General features: G+C 51.3%; 1 protein-coding gene across 3 annotated transcripts in view; it reads left to right on the top strand.

Moving 5' to 3' along the window:
• The first annotated feature begins 17,857 nt into the window (after positions 1-17,857).
• npc1l1 (NPC1-like 1) overlaps positions 17,858-25,668 on the top strand; it is a 51,862-nt gene continuing 44,051 nt past the window's right edge. For 2 of the 3 annotated variants that reach the window (XR_011953863.1, XM_072554298.1), the window contains exons 1-2: positions 17,885-17,951; positions 24,643-24,802. Coding sequence is in view for 1 of the 3 variants with exons in the window: in XM_072554298.1 (XP_072410399.1) it covers positions 17,950-17,951; positions 24,643-24,802 (162 nt within the window). In the remaining 2 variants the exon portion in view is untranslated. Of the gene's footprint in view, positions 17,952-24,642; positions 24,803-25,668 lie in introns of all 3 variants that reach the window. The other variant, XM_072554301.1, reaches the window with a different exon arrangement.

Genomic DNA, 25,668 nt, shown 5'->3' with positions numbered 1-25,668 from the left:
CTCTCCCTGTCCATCCCCTCCTCTCCCTCCCCCTCCCCCTTCCCCTTCCACCTCCCCCCTTCCCCGTTTCTACCCCTCCATCCTCCCCTCCACTTCTCCTCCCCACTTCTCCTCCCCACTTCCTCTCCTCCCCTTCCCCCTCTCCATCCCCTCTCCCCCCCTTCCTCCCCATCCCCTTTCCCCCTCCTCCCTCTTCCTCCCCCTCCCCTCCGCCCCCTCCTCCCATTCCCCCTCCCCCTCCTCCCCATCCCCTTTCCCCCTCCTCCCTCTCTTCCCCCCTCCTCCCTCTCTTCCCCCCTCCTCCCTCTCTTCCCCCCCTCCCTCTCCTCCCCTCCTCTCCATTCCCCTTCCCCCTCCTTCCCCCCCTCCTCCCCATCCCCTTCCCCCCCTCTCCTCCTCCCCCTCCGTCTCCTCCTCCACCCCCTCCTTCTCCCCCCTCCCTCCCTGCTTCCTGCTGGTTCCCCAGCGGCGGCTTCAGCTCAGTTTTGTGGATGTGTGGCTCCCCTTAGTGGAGCCTCCAGGTATTTATTCCCTGCAGCCCAGCTGCAGGCTGCACGCCTTGAATCTGACGCACATTCGGCCCATCTTTCTACAGACATTGTGCACTAGTTGCTGAGCCCCTTGCTGGCGTTCAGTAGGGAGTGTGTTGGGGAGGCAGTGATTTCTCTATGAGGTGTCCATGATCCAGGCGTCACTTTGCGAGATCAGCGTTTGATGTCCATCTCCAATCTCCCGGAGGGCAGTTTGGAGCCAGTCAGGTCACTATCGGTCTGGAGTCAACGTGGAGGCCCAGACCCAGGGGAAGAACCCAACTCTCAATATTATCAGTGCACGGTCGGGTTCTGCGGAGCTGGGTTCAAATGATGCTCAAATTCCCGATGGTGGAATTTGAACTCGGTTTTTAAAATCTGGAATTAATGGTCGAATGATGATTGCCGATTGTCGGAAAAACCCATCTGGTCCACCCACGCCCCCGAGGGAAGGAAACGGCCTTCCTTACCTGGTCTTGGGCCTACACGTGACTCAGACCCACAGCGAGGTGTGGTTGACGCTGAACTGCCCTGAGGGGCAATTAAGGGAGGGGCAATAAATGCCGGCCTAGCCAGCGATGCCCTCATCCCGTGCACGAACCTGACAAAGGAATGGGTCTCCAGCCTGAGCCTGGACGGGTAGGCCGAATGTCGACGGGTAGGCCGAATGTCGACGGGTAGGCCGAATGTCGACACGGTAAGGGTCCAGGGCAAAGACAGAACTCTTCCAGAGCAATCTCGAGGAGGAAGGGAGGGGAGTGGTGTTGTGAGCCCTCCGCGAGGGGTAAAGCTATGCCCCCTGAGCCGTGACAAGTCCAAGGACAGGGACAGGCCAGGCCTCAGCTGTGCCCTTGAAAGGCCTCACCCTCACTCCTCCTCTGCCAATCGTACCAACCCTCTCCCAGCCTCTGTACGTCACTACCCCGAGCCGTGACCCCCTCCCGACCTGGTTGACCGCTCACCATCCACCCCGCACCCCCCACCTCAGTGTTTAGCTCACCCCACCCACCCACGTAGCCTCCCTGCCCCGAGAAAGGGGCCTGAGATGTCTCCCAACTTGGTGGTCAGCCTCGCACGAGAGTCCAGCCTGAAGACTCCCACTGCCCAATTGCCTTCCCGCTCCCACGGGAACACCCCTCATCCCGGGGCTCCCACGCCAAGCGGTTTGCCGAGAGGAAGGGCATCGAGGAATGGCCTTGTCTGCTGCGGGACAGCATCCCAAAGGCAGGCTGATTGCGCTTGGATGGCAGCCCATAGTCCAAGCTCCAGCTATCGATGGCGTTCCTGAAGTCTGGCACGCTGGTGAAGGTCAGGCCACTGATACGTGACAGAGGGGTGTGACCCTTATCTAACCCAGCAACGGGAACGTGAAGAGATTGTTGGAGTCGCGTGGGCAGCAGAAAAGACTTTCACTTTCCACACCAAGCCCTCCCAGGGCAGGATCTCTTCCAAGACCCAACTTCAGCAAGTGCTCGTGGGGGAGGAGGGGGGGTGGATTGGGTTGGAGGGGGTCAGGGTGGAGTGTTGGACACAGATTGGGTGGGGAAGTCGGGGTGTTGGACTCAGATTGGATTGGGGGGGGGGTCAGGGTGGGGTGTTGGACACAGATTGGGTGGTGGGGGGGGGGTTAGGGTGGGGGTTGGTCCCAGATTGGGTGGTGGGGGGGGAGGGGGTTAGGGTGGGGGTTGGTCCCAGATTGGGTAGGGGGGGGGGGTTTAGGGTGGGGGTTGGTCCCAGATTGGATGGGGGGGGGGGTTAGGGTGGGGGTTGGACCCAGATTGGATGGGAGACTTTCTGTCTGCTTTGCCAGAAAGTGTGCCATCCACAGCCCCAGCTGAGGGAGGGGGGCAGCAAACAGTCTGGGGGAGGCCAATCTTACTTGCATTTATATAGCCACTTTCCCACTGGCGCCCATCTCCACCAGCCTCACAGCTGCTTGGTGGGGGCGTGGGGCGGGGAAGCAGTTGGCACCCAATTGGTAAACGTCGATCTCCCGCTAGAGCGAGAGCGGTTGAATTGAGGTTTGTGTTTGTGACGTTGAGTAGATATTGGGCAGGATGCCGGGGGAATAGCGTACTATGGTGCTCCCAGATTGGAACAGCCCCTAAGCACCCTTGCACTGCAGGTAAAGGAAACGTAAACATCCACTGAGCCACTCTCTCGTTCCACATCGCTGACCTTCACAGCGTCCATTCTAGTTACAGCAGTCGGGTCATTCAGCCCACTGAGTCTGCTCTGCCACTGATCTCAACTCCCACTTTCCCCATCCAATTGATTCAAAGACAATTTCAGGCTCAACCAACCGGCTTTCCCCGGTGAAGAATTCCACAGGCCGTACGAGAGTCGAAATCCCTCCACATCATCTCACTGTCCGAACTGGAAGACTCCTGACAGTGAGATGATGCTGTTCTTAACCGGAACCCTCCCATAAGCAGAAACGACTTCCTAGTTCCACACGAGAACCTCCTCTGTTTCAATCAGGTTGCCTCTTGTTTTTCTAATTGAGTACAGGCCCCGACCTAGTCAACCCTCTCCTCCTGAGACAGTCCCTCCACCCCAGGATCAGCCGACTGCCTCCGATGGCCAGTCTATCTCTGCTTGGATACGGGACCCCAAAACCCATTCACGGTATTCCAGCTGTGGTCTGACTAGAGTGCCTTGTGCAGTTTTAGCTGGACCTTCCTACTTTTACACTCCATTCCCTTTGAAATAAAAATGGCATATTTCATTTACCTTCCCTATTCCCTGTTGAACTTGGATGTTAGCTCTCCGTGATTTATGCCCGAGGATTCCCAAATCCGTCTGCGCGTAGCTTTCTGCGGTTTTTCTGCCTTTAAATAATATTCAGCTCTTCTCCACTTCCTGCTGTTACCCTACATTATATTCCACCAGCCCCCTCACTTAACCTGTCCCTCACTGAGCTGGAAGGTTCATTTCCAGACGTTTCGCCACCCTATTAGGTAACATCTTCAGTGGGCCTCAGGCGAAGCACCGCACATGATTCCTGCTTTCTGTTTATATGTTTGGGTTGGTGATGTCATTTCCTGTGGTAGATGGTAGATATCAACAAACACATCGAGTTAGACCCCATCTACCACCCCCTGAGAAAAGGAACAGGAAGTGACTTCACCACAGTAAATGACATCAACAACCCAAACATATAAATAAAAGCAGGAATTATCAGCAGTGCTTCGCCTGAGGCCCACTGAAGATGTTACCGAGTAGGGTGACGAAACGTCTGGAAATGAACCTTCCAGCTCAGCGAGCAAACCTACATCCAGAACCTCAACCTGAGCTACAAATCTTCTCAAAACTCACTAAAGCCTCTCCATATCCCTCTGCTATCCTCACCGCTTGCCCTCCCAAACATCCTCTTCAAACTTGGCAACAGCACGTTCGCTGGCGTGCTCCAAGCCATTAGTATTTTTGTGAATAAATGTGGCCCCAACCCCGATCCCTGTGATCCTTAGTTACCATCCTGAAAATCAGCCCCTTAAGCCCAACTTATATCGTCCTCTGTTGGTTAACCAACCCCACATTCACGTTGAAAACAACAGACTGGCGATCACAGTGGGTCAGGCAGCAATCACAGAGAGAGAGAGAGAGAGCTAACGTTTCAAATCTTTATCATGTTAATGCTCTCCCTCCAGCACTGTAGTCTCCCCTTAAGTTGTCTAATGTGTATGTGTGGGGGGTACCTTATGAAATGTCTTCTGAAAATCCAAACCCACTGCTTGCTTGTTATCATCCCTGCTCTGGGAATTCCAAAAAATTGGTAAGGCTTGTCACAAGACTGTCCTGACTCTGATTAATCATATTATGTATTCCTAAATGCTCGGCTTTGAGATGGCATCTTACATTTTCCCAATGACAGAGGTAGAGTCATAGAGACGTACGGCACAGAAACAGATCCTTCGGTCCAACCCGTCCATGCTGACCCAGATATCCCAACCCAATCTAGTCCCACCTGCCAGCACCCGGCCCATATCCCTCCAAACCCTTCCTATTCATATACACATCCAAATGCCTCTTAAATGTTGTAATTGTACCAGCCTCCACCACTTCCTCTGGCAACTCATTCCATGCAAGTACCACCCTCTACGTGAAAACGTTGCCCCTTAGGTCTCTTTTATATCTTTCCCCTCTCACCCTAAACCTATGGCCTCTAGTTCTGGACTCCCCGACCCCAGGGAAAAGACTTTGTCTATTTATCCTATCCATGCCCCCTCATAATTTTGTAAACCTCTATAAGGTCACCCCTCAGCCTCCGACGCTCCAGGGAAAACAGCCCCAGCCTGTTCAGCCTCTCCCTGTAGCTCAAACCCTCCAACCCTGGCAATAGCCTTGTAAATCTTTTCTGAACCCTTTCAGGTTTCACAACGTCTTTCCCACTCAAAGGTAGAAGACAGAGGGTGGTGGTGGAGGATTGTTTTTCAGACTGGAGGCCTGTGACCAGTGGGGTGCCACAAGGATCGGTGCTGGGTCCTCTACTTTTTGTCATTTACATAAATGATTTCGATGCGAGCATAAGAGATACAGTTAGTTCGTTTGCAGATGGCACCAAAATCGGAGGTGTAGTGGGCAGCGAAGAGGGTTACCTCAGATTACAACAGGATCTGGACCAGATGGGCCAATGGGCTGAGAAGTGGCAGATGGAGTTTAATTCAGATAAATGCGAGGTGCTGCATTTTGGGAAAGCAAATCTTAGCAGGACTTATACACTTAATGGCAAGGTCCTAGGGAGTGTTGCTGAACAAAGAGACCTTGGAGTGCAGGTTCATAGCTCCTTGAAAGTGGAGTCGCAGGTAGATAGGATAGTGAAGAAGGCGTTTGGTATGCTTTCCTTTATTGGTCAGAGTATTGAGTACAGGAGCTGGGAGGTCATGTTCCGGCTGGACAGGACATTGGTTAGGCCACTGTTGGAATATTTGCGTGCAATTCTGGTCTCCTGCTACTTTGCCTCTGGTTGTTTTGCACTACCCCTTTTTGAATAAGGGCGTTACCTCGGCAGCTTTCCAACCCTCTGGGACTTTTCTAGAATCTTAGGGATTGCCAGAAGTTTACTACCAGGGCATCCATTACCTCAGTATTTCTGAGAAAATCCCAGAATGTGTCCACTTGATCCTGGGGATTTAACAGCCTTAAGAGCAGTCAGAGGAAAGGAAAATGAGGGAAACTTGTTATTGTAGTCACTTCCTCCCCTCTTACTTCATTATTTAGGAATTTTGGAATGCCATTAGTGCTGGTTACCATGACAACTGTTTATTGATTCAAATCCTCCGCCATTTCCTGGTTTCCCCTGATTACTTCCTCAGCCTCTTTCTCTGAGGTGCCCATGTTCATGGAGTCATACGGCACAGAAACAGGCCCTTCGGCCCAACCAGTCCATGATTCCCCAAACTAAACTAGTCCCACCTGCCTGCTCCTGGCCCACATCCCTCCGAACCTTTCCTGTTCATGGACTCATCCAAATGTCCCTTCAACATTGTAACTGTGTCTGCATCGACCACTTCCTCAGGAAATTCATTCCACACACGAACCACCCTCTGTGTAAAATGAATTTGCTCCTTGTGTGTTTTCTAAATGTCTCTCTTCTCACGTGTGTGTGTGTGTGTGTGTATGCGTGCTGTGTATGCGCACATGTGTGTGTATGTATGCGTGCGTGTGTGTATGCACGCGTGTGTGTATGCTTGCATGAGTGTGTGTGTGTATGCGCGCGAGTGTGTGTATGTGCGCGTGCGTGAGTGTGTGTGTGCACGTGTGTGTATGCACGCATGCGTGCGTGAGTGTATGCACGCGTGTGTGTATGCTTGCATGAGTGTGTGTGTGTGTGTGTATGCGGGCGTGCATGAGTGTGTGTATGCGCGTGTGTGTGTATGCGCTCGTGCATGAGTGTGTGTGTATGCACGCGTGTGTGAGAGTGTGTGTTTGTGTGAGAATGTGTGAGAGTGTGTGTCTGTGTGTGCACACATATGCATGTGTATGAGTATGTGTTTCTATGTGTGCATGTGTTTGAGCGTGTGTGCATGTGAGAGTGTGTGCATTTCAGTGTGTATGTGAGAGTGTGTGTGCATGTGTATCCATGCATATGTGTGTGTGTGTGTGCGCGCGCGTGTGTGTCCATGCATGCGTGTCTGTGTGTGTGCGCAAGCGTGTGTGTTTGTGTGCATGAGAGAGATTGTGTATGTGTGTATCTGAGAGACTGTGTCTGTGTATGTGTGTTTTTCTGCGTCTGAGTGAGAATGTGTGTGAATTAGTGTGTCTGTGTGAGTGTGTGTATCTGTGTCTGTGTGAGGGTATGTATGCATGTGAGTGTGTGTGTGTGCTCGATTGAGTGTGTGTGCGTGTGAGACAGCATGTGTGAGAATGTGTGCGATTGAGTGTGTGTGCATGTGTACTGTGTGAGCGAGAGTGTGTGTGTGACTGTGTGTGTGTGTGTGTGCGCGCGCGCAATTGAGTGTATGTGCATGTGTACTGTGTGAGTGAGAGTGTGTGTCCACGTAAGTGTGTGTGTGTGAGTGAGACATGAAACCTTGTGAAATTCCTGGTGATATTTTTACAGCACGCCAGCTTGTTGTAAATCCCAGTTTGTGAGATACAGAATATTTCTCATAACTGATAAAAGATGATAACCTGCTGCGCTTGAAGTCTTAGCAAGGACGGCCTTGGTTCAAGCTGACTACTGTACATTGTCGATGGTAGAACATTAACCGTATAACTGATAGGCTTCTGCAAGAGAGAGAGAGAGAGAAAGAAATTGTCAGCTGCTATACACACTGTGGAGAATCGCTGTGACAGACCAGGAGCAGTAACCATCCCCCCCCCCTTGCTCAATTGCCCCCACACCCACAAACACCCACTCCCTTCGCCCCCCCCCGACGCTCAGTAACAGCAGTGGGTACCATCTACAAGACACACTGCAGCAACTCCCCCAGGCTCCTCAGACAGCACCTTCCAAACCCCACGGCCACTTCCATCTGGAAGGACAAGGGGCAGCAGGTACATGGCAACACCACCCCCCTGCACGTTCCCCTCCGAGCCCCTCACCGTCCACGACTCGGAAATATATCGGCCGTTCCTTCAGTGTCGTCGGGTCAGAATCCTGGGACTCCCTCCCTATGTGGGGGGGTCCCTAGCCACACGGGAATGCAGCGGTTCAAGATGGCGGCTCTCCCCCACCTTCTCAAGGGGGGCAACTAGGGGGAAACCAGCCAACGACGCCCATGTCCTGTGACACCAAGGTCTGCAAAGCAGAGCAGATTTGGAAGAATATGACGTATGAAATGGAGAGCGTTTAGATTGAGGGCTCTGAGCAGTTGTACGAATATCTCCAGGAATTGGGGGGGGGGGTGGTGGGGGAAGAGGGCACTGGGTAAACTGTCATTGGCATCCTGCAACGTCAGGATGCCCGCTGTCCTGGCATAGCAGCCACACCCTCTACCTTCACAGAGAGTCAGGGTGATGGTAGGCTCGCCTGCATGGGCACGCTCATCTCTGCAGCCACCCGCCTTGCCAACCAGTCAGCGATGCCAGTCTGAAGCCATGGGTCAACGTCGATGACTGACCCCCTCCTCTAGCGAAACCGACTGAGTTCCTAATGGATCTGGTGCCCGAACAAAACACAGGGACAGGCCCTCCGAGTCTGTGCTGACGTAGTTTGTCCTTCTGCAATACAGAGTTCCCCAATTTATCTGCTCTGCATTGATTAAAAAGCACAGAGACCCCTGCACTTAATAAGAATGACAAACTATTACAAGTCAATGGCAGGCAACCAGCTGTGAACCGTCAACGTACAGCTCTGCTGGTTTCAAAAGTCAAATTCCCTGCACGCACCTACAAAACAAAAGGGTATTCGAGAGCTGTCACAGTGCGGATTCAGGCCATTCAGCCAACCGGGTCCACACTGACCCTCTGAAGAGTATCCCACCCAGACGCACCCCTGAAACCGTATATTTCCAGTGGCCAATCCACAATGCCCTGCACACTGTGGGGTAATTTAGCACGGCCAACCTAACCAAACCTGCACATCCCTGGACAATTCCCCACGACCAATCCACCCTAACCTGCACATCCCAGAGCATTGTGGGAAATCTAACATGGCCAATCCACCCTAACCTGCACATCCCTGTTGGAATATTGCGTGCAATTCTGGTCTCCTTCCTATCGGAAAGATGTTGTGAAACTTGAAAGGGTTCAGAAAAGATTTACAAGGATGTTGCCAGGGTTGGAGGATCTGAGCTACAGGGAGAGGCTGAACAGGCTGGGGCTGTTTTCCCTGGAGCGTCGGAGGCTGAGGGGTGACCTTATAGAGGTTTACAAAATTATGAGGGGGCATGGATAGGATAAATAGGCTTCCCGCTGCACTGGGACATTATCAAAGACCCCTCCCACCCCAGATGCACTCTCTTCCAATCTCTCCCCTCAGACGGAAGATACAAACGCTTAAACACAACAGGTTCAAGAACAGCTTCCTCCCCCTCCAACCCCCGATGTTCTTAGACTGCTGAACGGCCCCCTCGTGTTTTCAAATCGAATGGCGTCCTTGCTTTCCTGTTCTCCACCTGTTGAGCTGTGACCTTGTTCTGCTTCTCGCTCTGTTCTATCACCCTCTGAGCTGTGTGTTACGATCTGCTCACCGCAACAAAACCGTTCACTGTCCTCGGGTGGGTGTGACAGCAATAACTCAAACCTGCGATCCGGGTCCCGATTGGTCAGCCCCCTGTAGAGGGAGCTCGCCAACTGATTGAGGCGGGGGGGGGTGTATCTGAGGGTCGGGGGTCAAAGAGAGGGCTGGACTGTCCTGACAAGTTCAGCAGACATCACTGGGCCCTTGAGGTAAGCGAGCTAAATGCCTTCTGAACCACTCTGTCTATATGTGACACAAACTCCAAAGGACCTGGTACCTGAATCCCTAGGCCCCTCTGCTCTACAGCACTACCCATGGCCCTGCCTTTAAGTCCTGCCCTTGCTGGTTTGACCAAAATGCAGCACCTCGCATTTATCCAAATTAAACTCGACCTGCACACGCACACACACACCTCTGTTTAAAAGGCTGCTGACTAAGATAAATGTGATAGGGAGGTACTGGTATTGGACTGGGGGGGGGGAACAAGGTGTGGGCGGCACGGTGGCACAGTGGTTAGCACTGCTGCCTCACAGCGCCTGAGACCCGGGTTCAATTCCCGCCTCAGGCGACTGACTGTGTGGAGTTTGCACGTTCTCCCCGTGTCTGCGTGGGTTTCCTCCGTGTGCTCCGGCTTCCTCCCACAGTCCAAAGATGTGCAGGCCAGGTGAATTGGCCATGCTAAATTGCCCGTAGTGTTAGGTAAGGGGTAAATGTAGATGTAGGGGTATGGGTGGGTTACGCTTCGGCGGGGCGGTGTGGACTTGTTGGGCCGAAGGGCCTGTTTCCACACTGTAAGTAATCAAATCTAATCTAAAAAAAATGACACCACGCCCAGTTACCGTCCAACAGGTTTATTTGGAAGCACGAGCTTTCGAAGCGACGCTCCTTCGTCAGGGAGCTGCCGGAGGTAACGATGCAAGATCTTACGGGCAATGTATTAACATGGATTGACGATTGATTAACCACAGGAAGCAAAGAGTGAGGGCGACTGAGTGCTGTTGTGGTTCGCAATCAGTGACTCATGGTGTACCTCAGGGATCAGCAATGGGACCGCAATTATTCCCAAGTTACACAGATGGTTTGGAGCTGGGGAACCACGTGTAGTGTGTCAAGGTTTGCGGATGACACGAGAGCAAAAGTGTGCAGAGAACTGGGAAACTTTGCAAAGGATAGATGAAGGTGAGTGGGGAAAGGTGGGGGAGATGGAGTATAATGTGAATAAATGTAGAGTCATCCATCTTGGGAGGAGTAACAGTAACAAGGATTATTACATGAACAGGAGGAACTTCTGGCACGCTGCTGTGCAGAGGGACCTGGGTGTCCTTGTACATGAATCTCGGAAGGTTGGTCGTAGAGATATACGGCCTGCAGGTACAGCAGGGAATGAGGAAGGCAGATGGAGCTCTGTCCTCCATTGCTAGAGGGATGGAGTTTAAAAGCAGGGAGGTTATGATACAGGGAGCTGGTGAGACCACACCTGGAGGACTGTGTGCAGTTTTGGTCTCCTCACTTGAGACAGGACGGACAGGCACTGGAGGGGGGTGCGGAGGGGGTTCACTGGGTTTGATTCCGTGTTGAGGGGGTTGGTTTATGAGGAGAGACTGGGATTATATTCATTGGAATTCAGAACACTGGGGTTGGGGGGGTAGATCTTATAGAAACATATAAAATTGTGAAGGGAATAGATAGGATTGAGGTAGAGAGGATGTTTCCACTGGCCGGTGAAAATAGGACAAGAGGGTGTAGCCTCCAAATGAGGGAGGGGGGAGCAGATTGAGGAGGAACCTCTTCTCCCAGAGGATTGGGAATCGGTGGAATGCAGTGCAAGTGGTTGAGGCTTCCTCAAGGAATGTTTTTAACGCTGAGATCGACCATTTTTGGAGCAGTAAAGGAATGAAGGGGGAGAGGGCGGGAGCTGAGTCCATAAGAGCGATCAGCCGTGACCCTGTGGAAGGGTGGGGGCAGGCTTGAAGGGGGTCAGACGGCCTACTCCAGCTCCTAGTCCTTATGTGTTAAGGTTCACCACGGGCGTGCCCCATTGCACCGAACATTGGCCTTGTGCAAGTGGCTTTGTCTGTCAGTTCATCTGACTGAACGATAAGCCCATAATGATGGTGTTCAGACTCTTACACAACCCGAAGTGAAAACCTGCTACAGATCGGGTGAAAGGTGGAAATGATGAACCAATCCACCTCAAGACTGCTGGAATGCAAATCCTTTTTTTTTAAAAAAACTGCTACGACGCGATATTGAGTGCAGCGGGTCAAACCATCGCCTCTTGTCTCTGGGAGCTGTCAAGGCAAGCTTCGGTGGCATTAGCCACAGCGTTGCTTTTGGCCTATTCCACAGATCTGCCTTGACTCGAACAATGTTCAGTGGCTGGGAGATACATGATGTCTTTATTCCCTCAATATAGTTCCAACCCTCCCTCCTCAGCAATGTCGTGCATTTGTTGAGTTTGGTTAATCATAACCTGGTGGTGCCACTACCTAATGAAGAGCTGCCGACACATTGAGGTTGTACAGGACATGCATTCGCCATGTTAAATTGTCCCATAGTATTCAGGGATGTGCAGGTTTAGGGTGGATTGGCAGTGTTAAATTACCCATAGTGTTCAGGGGTGTGTAGGTCAGGATGGATTGGCCATGCTAAATTACCCAAAGTGCTCAGGGATGTGCAGGTTAGTATGGATTGGCCATGTTAAATTACCAATAGTGCTTAGGGATGTGCAGGTTAAGGGTGGATTGGCTGTGTTAAATTACCCATAGTGCTCAGGGATGTGTAGGTTAGGGTGGATTGACCCTGCCTAATTTGTCCCATAGTGTTCAGGGATGTGCAGGTTAGGGTGGATTAGCCATGCTAAATTACCCATAGTGCTCAGGGATGTGCAGGTTAGGGTGGATTGGCCATGCTAAATTACCCATAGTGTTCAGGGATGTGCAGGTTCAGGGTGGATTGGCCATGCTAAAATACACATAGTGTTCAGGGGGTGTGCAGGTTAGGGTGGATTGGCCATGCTAAATTGTCCATAGTGTCCAGGGATGTGTGGGTTAGGGTGGATTGGCCATGCTAAATTGTCCCATAGTGTTCAGGGATGTGAGGAGAGGGTGGATTGGCCGTGCTAAATTGTCCCACAGTGTTCAGGGATGTGAGGTTAGGTGCATTAGTCAGGGGAAATTGAGAGTGATGGGTCTCGGTGATTTACTCTTCGGAGGGTCGGTGTGGAACTCTTTGAGCCGAAGGACCTGTTTCCACACTGTTGGGAATCTGTAATTCTATGGATTCTGTGAAACAGACCCTTCGGTCCAACCCATCCGGCCAACCAGATATCCGAACCTAATCTAGTCCATTTGCCAGCACTTGGCAAAATATCCCTCCAAATCCTTCATATTTATGTCCCCATTCCAGACGCCTTTTAAATGCTGTCATTGTACCAGCCTCCACCACTTCCTCTGGCAGCTCATTCCATACACGTACCACCCTCTGGTGGAAAAAGTTGCTCCTTAGAGTCCCTTTTAAATCGTTCCCCTCTCACCCTAAACCTATGCCCTCCAGTTCTGGACTTCCCTACCTTTGGGGAAAAAAAAAGACTCTCCACCCAATCCATGCTCCCTCATGATTTTATAAACCTCAATAAGGTCACCCCTCAGCCTCCGATGCTCCAGGAAAACAGCCCAAGCCTCTCCCTGTAGCTCAAATCCTCCAACATCCTTGTAAACCTTTTCTGAACCCTTTCAGGTTTCACAACATCTTTCCTACAGCAGGGAGGACCGGAATTGAATACAGTATTCCAAACTTGGACTGACCATGCCCTGTACAGCAAAATCTATCCACCATCTACAAGGCCCAAGTCAGGAGGGTGTGAGGGAATACTCCCCACTTGCCCTGGATGGGGGGCAGCTCCAACAACACTCAAGAAGCTTGACACCATTCAGGGACAAAGCAGCGCCCCCTTGATTGTCCCCACACCCACAAACCCCCAACTCCCCTCCGCCCTCCCCCCCCCGACGCTCAGTAGCAGCAGTGGGTACCATGTATAAGACACATTGCAGCAACTCCCCAAGGCTCCTCACACAGCACCTTCCAAACCCCACGACCACTTCCGCCCCGAAGGACAAAGGCAGAAGGTACTTGGGAACACCACCCCTGCAAGTTCCCTCCGAGCCCCTCACCGTCCTGAGTTAGAAATACACCACTGTTCCTTCACAGCCATTGGGTCTGAATCCTGGGACTCCCTCCTCAGGCATTGTGGGTCAACCCACAGCAAGTGGACTGCAGTGATTCAAGAAGGCAGCTCACGCCACCCCCACCCCAAAAACTTTCTCAAGGGGCAAATAGGGATGGACTATCAATGCTGGCCCAACCAGTGACATCCAAGTCCACAGATGAATAAAATAAAGACCTCCCAACTTCTATACTCAATGCACTGACCAATAAAGGCAAGCGTACCAAACACCTTCTTCACTGTCCTGTCTATTTGGGACTCCTCTTTGAAGGAACTAACCTGCAACACTGCACCATCGGTGCATTACCGCCAAGTAGGCTGGTGGTCCAGAATGGGTAGGGAGTGGTCAAAGTGCCAGGTTTGGCATCAGATACCTGGATAGACCAATGTCACATCAGGTAGGACCCTTCTTCGCAAAGAGCTTGGTGTGAAAAACAAAATTCCGGCATTTGCTCTGGACATCTATTGAGAAGACCTACGTTGGGAATAAGGCTGAGAGTCCCGTCGGCCATCTTGGACACCCGAGGCTCATTTTAAATACCTGAGAAAAATGCGTGAGGTGATAATCTTTCGAGGTCACGGTGTATAATTACTTGGTAACCGAGCAAGTGAGTACCTCTGAAGTCTAGTTGTAATCAAATATTGTAATAACAGCAACCCTTATCTCCTTTTATCTAATTTGTGACCTTTTCTCTGATAAATTGCAAATATCATTGATTACTGTTAGGTACTTGTATTAACCATTAACCAAATCTCATTATATTGTGTTGATATGAACATACTGTACATTCACTGGGCTGTGAATCATGTAAAAGTCCTTTTGCACCTATTCTTATGGTTGTGTTGCCCTTTTAAGGGGGTCTGGAGTCACGTGGGGGGGTTGTTCGACTCAAGAGTGTAGGGAGGGCTGCTGTTCACGCACGAGCAATGGTTCATAGCTCCCATCTGTTCTGGAGGAGAGCCTCTGAAATAGGCCCAACTCTTCCCGGATCTTGGTTGGCTTCGCTTTCCCAGCAGGCCTTTGGTGAGGGACAGCGGATTCAGTGAGCCAATATCCAGGCTTGGGCTGACAAGCAGCAGGTAACATTTGTGCCACATAAATGCCAGCCAATGACCATCTCCATCTCGAGAGAATCAAACCATCGCTCCCTTGACTTTCAATGGTGTCACCATCACTGAATCCACCCCCCCCCACTATCACATCCTGAGGGTTACCATCTCCAACAAGAGAGAATCTAACCATCGCCCCCTTGACGTTCAATGGTGTCACCATCACTGAATTCCCCCTCCTGGGGGGTTACTATCTCCAACAAGAGAGAATCTAACCATTGCCCCCTTGACATGCAATGATGTTACCATCACTGAACATCAACATCCTGGGGGTTACTGTCTCCAACTAGAGAGAATCTAACCATTACCCCTTTGACGATCAATGGTGTTACTGTCACTGATCTCCCCTCCCCCCAACTATCAACATCTTGACCAGAAACTGAACTGGACAGCCCCATATAAACACAGCAGTTACAAGAGCAGCTCAGAGGCTGGGAATCCTGCAGCAAATAACTCCCCTCCTGACTCCCCCCAAAGCCTGTCCCCAACATCGACAAGGCCCAAGACAGGAGGGTGTGAGGGAATACTCCCACTTGCCCTGGATGGGGGGGAGCAACTGTGACAACACTCGAGAAGCTCGGACACCATCCAGGGACAAAGCAGCCCCCCGCTAGATTGTCCCCACACCCACAAACCCCCCACTCCTTTCCACCCCCCCCCGACGCTCAGTAGCAGCAGTGGGTACCGTCTACAAGACACACTGCAGCAACTCCCCCAGGCTCCTCAGACAGCACCTTCCAAACCCCACGGCCACTTCCATCGGGAAGGACAAGGGGGAGCAGGTACATGGGAACACCACCCCCCTGCACGTTCCCCTCCGAGCCCCTCACCGTACTGACATGGTCGTTCCTTCAGTGCCGCTGGGTATCTAGGTTACAGGCCAAGGTCACATTTTGAGGTTACATCTTTCAATTCTCCAGTCGACCTTGTGCCTGCTGGTCAGTGACATGACAGGAGCTTGCTAGCATTCACGCTCACTTGAAGGTACAGTACATGCGTCCAACTTCATAACAGTATACAGTACGTAGGATGGCACCTCCGACAATACCATACCACACTGGGGTGCGGGCATCAGACTCTCCTCTGGGTTGGACTGGACTGATCCCCACGGAAAGCACACTGACCCTTGACCTCAGGCTGGTTGGTCTTTCGCGACCCTTCCCTCCACACTTGACAGCAGTTTGATTCTCTCTGGTTGGAGATGGTAACCCTCCCCCCTCCCCCAGGATGTCGATAGTTAGGGAGGGGGGGGCACATTTTAGTGATGGTAACACCATTGAACGTCAAGCGGGAGATGGTTAGATTCTCTCTTGTGGTCACGAATGTTGCTTGCCACTCGTCAAGTAACCACCAGTGGTGCTCCATTCAGGAGGTTGAGGTGATCTCAGAATATCTTCACTGTACCCTTGCATTCACACAGCAATAATCCAGGGTCTGTGCTGAGGAGGGTAACGTGGTCATAAACCGCGAGGGCTATGGTTTGTGTTAGTTTGCGTGTGGCGTCAGGCACGCCAAGGCCGCACTGTCTCTCCCCCTCACTGCTCCCAGCTCACAAACTAAAACTTCGATCTCTCCAGCAGTGCGTTTTACTCCTTCACAAACTCCCCTTTCCCCCAAAGGTAGCAGAGAACAAAACCATAAACTATTTTCCAATTGCAGAGGGAAATAGGGTCTAGAGCAATCGGGGAGGGGGTGGGGGGAGGACTGCAGGAAGGTAGAATTGAGATTTTTTTTATAATTTACTCACGGGACTTTGGTGTTGCTGGCTGGGCCCGATATTTACCGTCCCCGTTCTCCTCTAACTGCCCCCTTGAGAAGGTGGGGGTGAGCGGCCATCTTGAACCGTGTGTGGTGTAGGGACCCACACACAGCGCCCTGAGGGAGGGTGTCCCAGGATTCTGACCCAGCGACACTGAAGGAATGGCTGATATATTTCTGAGTGGGGACGGTGAGGAGCTCGGAGGAGAACTTGCAGGGGGGTGGTCTTCCCATGTACCTACTGCCCCTTGTCCTTCTAGATGGAAGTGGCCGTGGGGTTTGGAGGGTGCTGTCTGAGGAGCCTGGGGGAGTTGCTGCAGTGCATCTTGTAGATGGTACCCACTGCTGTTACTGAGCGTCAGGGGGGTGGAGGGAGTGGGGGTTTGTGGGGGTGGGGACAATCGAGCAGGGGCTGCTCTGTCCCTGGATGGTGTCAAGCTTCTTGAGTGTTGTCGGAGCTGCCCCCCCCCCACATCCAGGGCAAGTGGGGAGTATTCCCTCACCCTCTCCTGACTTGGTCCTTGTCAATGGTGGGGACAGGCTGTGGGGGGAGTCAGGAGGGGAGTTACTCACTGCAGGATTCCCAGCCTCTGAGCTGCTCTTGTAGCCGCTGTGTTTATATGGGGCTGGTCCAGTTCAGTTTCTGGTCAATGGTAACCAGGATGTTGGTAGTGAGAGGATTCAGTGATGGTAACACCATTGAACGTCAAGGGGGCGATGGTCAGATTCTCTCTAGTTGGAGACAGTAACCCCCAGGATGTTGATAGTGGGGGGGGTGGGGGGGGGGGGGGGGGAGGTGGGATTCAGAGACGGTAACACCATTGAAAGTTAATGTGCAGTGGTTAGATTCTCTCTTGTTGGAGACGGTAACCCCCAGGATGTTGATAGTGGGCGGGGGGGGGGGATTCAGAGACGGTAACACCAGTGAAAGTTAATGTGCAGTGGTTAGATTCTCTCTTGTTGGAGACGGTAACCCCCAGGATGTTGATAGTGGGGGGGATTCAGTGACGGTAACACCATTGAATGTCAAAGGGGCAATGGTTAGATTCTCTCTTGTTGGAGACGGTAACCCCCAGGATGTTGATAGTGGGAGGATTCAGTGACAGTAACACCATTGAATGTCAAGGGGCAGTGGTTAGACAGTCTCTTGTTGGAGATGGTCCTTGCTTGGTGCTAGTGTGACAGGAGTCTTCCTTGCCACTCATCAGTCACCTGGATATTGCCCAGATCTGGCTACATTTGAACATGGACCGCTTCAGTATCTGAGCGACAAATCTTCTCAAAACTCGCTCGTAGCTGAGTAAGAACACTGGGCCGTCAGTCCGTCTGACCTGCCAATATCACCTTGTCCACCTATACTGGTTTACAGTAGCAGTTGGTCAGTGTGGACCCGCAGGGGTGTCTTTCTGCACGGTGCGGTTTCCCTGGTTCCCGGCACTCTCCCGTTGATCCGGGCTTCCATCCGGTGGGATTTGAATTGACTGCTCGTGCCGGGGGACATTTGGAAGAACACCACTGAGACCTCTCTCTCTCTCTCTCTCGCTCTCTCTCTCGGCTTCAGTCGGTTTCACTTGCACAAGATAATTAATAAAGTCTCGATTCATAATACAGGAAGAAAGCCAGGGAAAGCAGGAAGTGGACGGAGTGAAATCTGCTGCTACAGCTCTCCAAGAGGACAAAGGTCCTGCCTGGCTGTATCAATGTAAGTGATAACACTAGTACAAACACCACCTGCAGTTACATGACACTGCAGAAATCAGCTCCTAGCCATGAATATACAACCCTCCCAATGATTTGGGGAAGACCATTCACCTTGGTGCTGGGCACAGAGAGGGTCGCGGCACAGTGTCAGAGCATTGCACCTGGACCAGCTCTCCGATACCGCTTTCCAAGAGGAATCCCATTCCTTCCGAACCCCCCGCCGCTGAGTTCTGGAGTCATACGGAAACAGACCCTTCGGCCCAACCCGCCCACGCCGACCCCAGCTATCCCAACCCAACCTCGTCCCAGGAAGCAGACCCTCCGGTCCAACCTGTCCATGCCGACCCAGAATTCCCAACCCAATCTAGGTCCCATTTAGAGTCACAGAGATGTACAGCACGGAAACAGACCCTTCGGTCCAACCCGTCCATGCTGACCCAGATATCCCAACCCAATCTCGTCCCACCTGCCAGCACCCGGCCCATATCCCTCCAAACCCTTCCTATTCATATACCCATCCAAATGCCTCTTAAATGTTGTCATTGTACCAGCCTCCACCACTTCCTGTAGCAGCTCATTCCATACACGTACCACCCTCTGTGTGAAAAAGGCCTCTTTTATATCTTTCCCCTCTCACCCTAAACCTATGCCCCTCTAGTTCTGGACTCCCCCACCCCAGGGAAAAGACCTTGTCTATTTACCCTATCCATGTCCCCTCATGATTTTGTAAACCTCTATAAGGTCACCCCTCAGCCTCCAACGCTCCAGGGAAAACAGCCCCAGCCTATTCAACCTCTCCCTCTAGCTCAAATCCTCCAACCCTGGCAACATCCTTGTAAATCTTTTCTGAACCTATTTGCCAGCATTTGGTCCCTATCCCTCCAAACCCTTGCTCTTCCTATCCCCATCCAGATGCCTTTTAAATGTTGTCATTGTACCAGCCTCCACCACTTCCTCTGGCAGCTCATTCCACATACGCAACACCCTTAGGTCCCTCTTATATCTTCCTCTTCCCACCCTAAACCCTCTCATTCTGGACTCCCCCACCCCAGGGGAAAAGACCTTGTCTATTTATCCTATCCATGCCCCCCTCGTGATTTTATAAACCTCTCTAAGGTCACCCCTCAGGTGAGGTATACACAGGGTGGATTGCAAGCTGTTTCCCCAGAGTTGGGGGGGGGGGACACAATTACTGGGGGTCATGGGTTCAAGGTGAGAGGGGAAAAGTTTAAGGGAGATATCGTGTGGAAAGTTCTTTACGCAGAGGGTGGTTGTTGTCTGCCACACGTTGCCAGCGGAGGTGGTAGAGGCGGGCATGATAGCGTCATTTAAGATGTATCTCGACAGATCCATGAATGGGTGGGGAGCAGAGGGATACGGACCCTTAGAAAATAGGCGACAGGTTTAGATGGAGGATCTGGATCGGCGCAGGAGGGCCGAAGGGCCTGTTCGTGTCCTGGAATATTCTTTGACCTTTGTCCTCAGCCTCCAACACTCATGGGAAAACAGCCCCAGCCTATTCAGCCCCTCCAACTCTCCCTACTTCAGAATATTGAGTACAGGAGTTGGGAGGTCATGTTACGGCTGTACAGGACATTGGTTCGGCCACTGTTGGAATATTGCATGCAATTCTGGTCTCCTTATCAGAAAGGTGTTGCGAAACTTGAAAGAGTTCAGAAAAGATTTACAAGGATGTTGGAGGGTTGGAGGGTTTGAGCTATAGGGAGAGGCTGAATAGGCTGGGGTTGTTTTCCCTGGAGTGTCGGAGGCTGAGGGGGTGACTTTATAGAGGTTTACAAAATTATGAGGGGACATGGATAGGATGAATAGGCAAAGTCTCTTCCCTGGGTCGGGGAGTCCAGAACGAGAGGGCATTGGTTTAGGGTGAGAGGGGAAAGATATAAAAGAGACCTAAGTTTCAGCTTTTTCACACAGAGGGTGGTACGTGTGTGGAATGAGCTGCCAGAGGAAGTGGTGGAGGCTGGTACAATGACAGCATTGAAAAGGCATTTGGATGGGTATATGAATAGGAAGGGTTTGGAGGGATATGGGCCGGGTGCTGGCAAATGGGACTAGATTGGGTTGGGATATCTGGGTCAGCATGGACGGGTTGGGCCGAAGGGTCTGTTTCCGTGCTGTACATCTCTACGACTCTGACTCTAAATGGGACTAGATTGGATCGGGATATCTGGGTCGGCATGGACGGGTTGGACCGAAGGGTCTGTTTCCGTGCTGTACTTCTCTAGCAATGTCATCCCTCAGGGTTATTGGACTTACGTGACAGCTTCCGGACTTGTTATGCTCAAACTTGGGTTCTGGGCAAGGGGGTCACCGGACCTGAAACTGTTAACCCTGATTTCTCTCCAGACCTGCTGAGTTTTTCCAGCGGTTTCTGATTCCGATTTCTCGCAACTCTTTCGCTTTTTTATATTTCTAACTTCGGAATGGACCTCTGTAAGGTTGCTCTCTCTGCACCTTCTCTGCGGCTATAACACTGTTTCGTGCCCTCTGTTCTCTTACCCTGGGTGCACTTGGTATGGTACAATCTGCTTGGATAGCATCTAACCACAAGCATTTTTCAGTCCACCTCAGTAAGACAGGAATGAACCTAATCAAAGCAACATTGACACCTACAAGATAAACAGAACTTGTCTATTGCCTTCAAAGGACTGCGAGTTGTCCTTGAAGAGACTATCTGATCTGGAACCTCTGATAACGGACTTTGAGTCCTCTGTGTGGGATTCTGCCCTTGAACATCTGATTACAGAGCGCGATGGGCTTCTGTTGTGTGTATAATACAGTGGCCTTGAGCAAAGGGACCTTTACACACTGACACCTCTCCTTTGCCCAGTTATCAGGACAGTGCTGTTGATACGGTAATCATGCCAGCCAGCAAGTGTTGGTGTGGGGTGGAGAGGCGTTCCAAAGGGATTGATTGGAGCGCTGGTAAAACGTCATTGGAAAGCACCAAGGTTTAATAATATAATTGAAGGTGTGTTGTGTGTGTGTGTGAGAGAGAAAATCGCGGAATCCCCCCAGTGTGGGGAGGAGGCCATTTGGCCTGTCAAGTCCACACCTCTGAAGCACATCCCACCCAGACCCGTCACTCTACCCTGTAACCCTGCATTTTCCCATGGGCTAATCCATCCCAACCTGCACATTCCTGAGCAGTATGGGACAATTTAATATGGCCAATCCATCCTAACCTGCACAACCCTGAGCACTATGGGTAATTTAGCATGGCCAATCCACCCTAACCTGCACATCCCTGAGCACTATGGGTAATTTAGCATGGCCAATCTACCCTAACCTGCACATCCCTGAGCACTATGGGACAATTTAATATGGCCAATCCATCCTAACCTGCACAACCCTGAGCACTATCGGTAATTTAGCATGGCCAATCCACCCTAACCTGCACATCCCTGAGCAGTATGGGACAATTTAACATGGCCAATCCACCCTAACCTGTACATCCCTTGGCATTATGGGTAATTTAACATGGCCAATCCACCCTAACCTGCACATCCCTGAGCACTATGGGTAATTTAGCATGGCCAATCCACCCTAATCCGCACATCCCTGGACACTATGGGTAATTTAACTTGGTCAATCCACCCTAACCTGCACATCCCTGAACACTATGGGTAATTTAACTTGGTCAATCCACCCTAACCTGCACATCCCTGAACACTATGGGTAATTTAGCATGGCTAATCCACCTGAACCTGCACATCCCTGGGCACTATGGGTAATTTAACATGGCCAATCCACCTTAACCTGCACATTTTTGGATTGTGGGAGGAAATCGGAGCACCCAGAGAAAACCCACACAGACACAGGGAGAATGTGCAAACTCCACACAGACAGTTGCCCAAGGCAGGAATCAAACCCAGGTCCCTAGCGCCGTGAGACAGCAGTGCTAACCACTGAGCCACCGTGCCACCCCAAAGAGTGTTTGTGTGAGTGTGGAAATGTGGCTGCATGTATGTCTGCGTGTGTATGTATTTGCGTGTGCCTGTGTGTATATCAGTGTATGTCTATGTATATGTGTGTCAGTGTGAGTGTGTGCCTGTGTGTGTCTTTGTGTGAGTGTGTGTTTGTGTGTGCCTGTATGTGTGTGTACCTGTGTGTGTGCCTGTGTGTATATCAGTATGTATATCATTGTGTGTGTCAGTGTGAGTATATGTGTGTGTGTGCCTGTGTGTGTGTGTATGTCTGTGTGTGTGTGCCTGTGTGTCTGTGTTTGTGTGTGCCTGTGTGTATATCAATGTGTGTGTGTCTGTGTGTGTGTGCGTGTGAGAGAGAGAGATAGAGGAAGTGCTTGTGTGTTTGTGTGTATATCAGTGTATATCGGTGTGTGATTGAGCAATTACATGTGTGTGAATGGATGAATGTGAGAATATATTTGTGAATGTGTGTGTGTGAAAGTGAGTGTGTGCGAGAGTGAATGTGTGTGAGAGTGTGACTGTGTGCGTGTGTGAGAGTGAGTGAGTGACTGTGTGAGTGAGTCAGAGTGTGAGAGTCACAGATTGTGTGTCAGTGTATGTGTGTGAGTGAGTCAGAGTGTGTGTGTGTGTGTGAGTGAGTGAGTGAGTCAGTGTGTGTGTCCAAATGAGTCAGAGAGTGTGTGTGTGTGTGAGTCAGAGTGTGTGTGTGTGTGTGTGTGTGTGTGTGTGTGTTTACGTGTTTGAAAATATTGTCAGACCTTCAGCACCCTTCAGTAGTGAAAACGTGGCCTCCCTGCATATCCCCCCACCCCCACGCCGTGAAGGGCAGATGCCAACTTTGCAATGTTGGTGCCACCATGGAATAACTGCCAACTTGAGAACAGAAGCTTGGTATCACACAGAACGAAAGATGCCCCCTCAAATCGCAGGCAAGCAATGGCTGTGATTGTAGAGTTGACAGGTCCCAGCAGATCAGAGTGATAATATCGCCAGGCGATTCATCATTCCAGAGGCACGAGCTGAAACTCCAGGAACAACGGTTCAAATCTCACCACGGCCGGGTGGTAGAATTCAAACACAAGTGACAAAATGTAGGATTGGAAGTGGCTCCGAGTGATGGTGACCATGACAACCATTGTCTTGTTGACTGATGACTATTTTAGGTCAACACGTTCACCTTCCTTTACCCAGTGTGGCCTCCATGTGACTCCAAGCCCCACAGCTAGTGGTGGATGTTTACCCACCCTTAGAAATGACCTGACTCAAGGGGCAATTAGGGCTGTGAAAGAACAAGGAGTCATTGGATATTGCATAACGGCTCAGTGGTTAGCTCTGCTGCCTCTCAGTGCCAGGGATCTGGGTTCAATTCCAGCCTTGGGTGATTAGGTTACTAGGTTTAGATTAGATTACTCACAGTGTGGAAACAGGCCCTTCGGCCCAACAAGTCCACACCGACCCACTAAAGTGCAACCCACCCATTCCCCTAAATTCACCCCTTTACCTAACACTACAGGCAATTTAGCCTGGCCAATTCACCTAACCTGCACATCTTTAGACTGTGGGAGGAAACCGGAGCACCTGGAGGAAACCCACGCAGACATAAGGAGAATGTGCAAACTCCACACAGTCGCCTGAGTCGGAAATTGAATCCAGGTCTCTGGCACTGTGAGGCAGCAGTGCTAACCACTGTGCCACCGTGGTGACTGTGTGGAGTTTGCACGTTCTCCCCTTGTCTATGTGGGTTTCCTCTGGGTGCTCCAGTTTCCTCCCACAGTCCAAAGATGTGCAGGTTAGGGTGGATTGGCCATGCTAAATTACCCATAGTGCTCAGGGATGTGCAGGTTAGGGTGGATTGGCCATGCTAAATTACCCATAGTGCTCAGGGATGTGCAGGTTAGGGTGGATTGACCATACTAAGTTACCCATAGTGCTCAGGGATGTGCAGGTTAGGGTGATTGGCCATGCTAAATGACTGATAGTGCTCAGGAATGTGCAGGTTAGGGTGGATTGGCCATGCTAAATTTTCACATAGGTCCAAGGATGTGCAGGTTAGGGTGGATTAGCCATGCTAAATTACCCATAGTGCTCAGGAATGTGCAGGTTAGGGTGGATTGGCCATGCTAAATTGTCCCATAGTGCTCAGGGATATGCCGGTTAGGGTGAATTGGCCATGCTAAATTACACATAGTGCTCAGGGATGTGTAGGTTAGGGTGAATTGGCCACGCTACATTACCCATCGTGCTCAGGGATGTGCAGGTTAGGGTGAATTGGCCATGCTAAATTACCCATAGTGCTCAAGGATGTGCAGGTTAGGGTGGATTGGCCGTGCTAAATTACCCATAGTGGTCAGGGATGTGCAGGTTAGGGTGGATTGGCCGTGCTAAATTGAGCACTATGGTCTAATTTAGCACAGCCAATCCACCCTAACCTGCACATCCCTGAGCACTATGGGACAATTTAAATGGCCAACCCCCTCCAGTAACTGTCCACTGGGGCTCAGGGACTGGAACTCAAAGCCAGGAGCTCGGAGACAGCGATTGAACAGACTTGTGCCCCTTTTAATGATTTCCTGCCAGGTTGGACAGTCATCCCTGTGTTTAACCTGAGTTAATAATAACCCGGCTTTACAAGGACCAGCAGCCTCAGATTGGTTATCCTGTCTCGCACGACCGAAACGATAAGAGAGTGAGGTGACGTAGGATGTAGCAGTCTGTTAAAAAAAAAAATCTCACCTACCTCAGGAGCCTGTCTGCGTTCACTCTCGCCCGCTGCTCCGATCACCTGGCAACTTGGCCCAGTCATGACAATTCCGTAAGGAAACACAACAGAGTGCGAAACGATCCGAAGATGTTGCAGAAGGTGTCTGTCGTTCAGTTGCTGCTCGGCGTTCTCTCTGTCAGGGTAAGGGCCAATCTCTCGTGACTCCTACGGGCACGGTCTCCACATCTCGCTACGTTTGTGACTGTCCTGCGATGTTGGGCGCCCTCACCCAGCGCCGTCAGCATTTGCCCGCACACGGACGGAGGGATTGAGAGGCCAGAGATACAGAGCGGTGGAGGGGCGGAATGATTAAAGAAAGGTCGGGATGGAGTTGGGGGCACAGCTCCGGGGAGAGCTGGTGATGGAGAGAGAGGGAGGACAGAGAGATGGAGAATAGAGAGATGGCGAGGGAGGGATGGAGAACAGAGAGGTGGGGGACAGAGAGATGGCGACGTCGAGATGGAGAACAGAGAGGTGGAGAACAGAGAGATGACAATATGGCGTTGGAGAGATGGAGAATAGATGGATAGAGAGATGGCGATGGACAGAAGGAACGCTGAGAGATGGGGAACAGAGAGGTAGAGAGATGTAAATATAGAGATGGAGAGATGTAGAATAGAGAGATGGTGATATAGAGACGGAGAGCAGAATGATGGCAATGGTGAGAAGGGGAACAAAGAGATGGAGAATGGAGAGATGGAGTGATGGTGATGGAGAACAGAGAGATGGGGAACAAAGAGTTGGAGAGATGGTGATATAGAAATGGAGAGCAGAAAGATGGGGAAATGTGGAGACAGTGCGTTCGAACAATGGTAACCAAGAGCAGAGAGGTGGAAAGGTTCAAGTCGAACATTCTCTTGAAGCTGGCAGGGAATGAGTTAAGGCGACGAGAGGGCTTCCTGTGTGGTCTGTCAGCAGTGACAGGAACCTTGCCCTGCTTGAGGATTTAGTCGTTCCATGTACAATGTCTAAAAACTGCTCATTGTCACAGTCCGAACTGTTCTGGG

This window comes from Chiloscyllium punctatum, chromosome 35 (genome assembly GCF_047496795.1).
Source record: "Chiloscyllium punctatum isolate Juve2018m chromosome 35, sChiPun1.3, whole genome shotgun sequence".
In the NCBI taxonomy this organism is placed as follows: Eukaryota; Metazoa; Chordata; class Chondrichthyes; order Orectolobiformes; family Hemiscylliidae; genus Chiloscyllium; species Chiloscyllium punctatum.
Note: the sequence above shows the minus strand (reverse complement) of the source record. Positions and strands in the feature narration are given on the sequence as shown.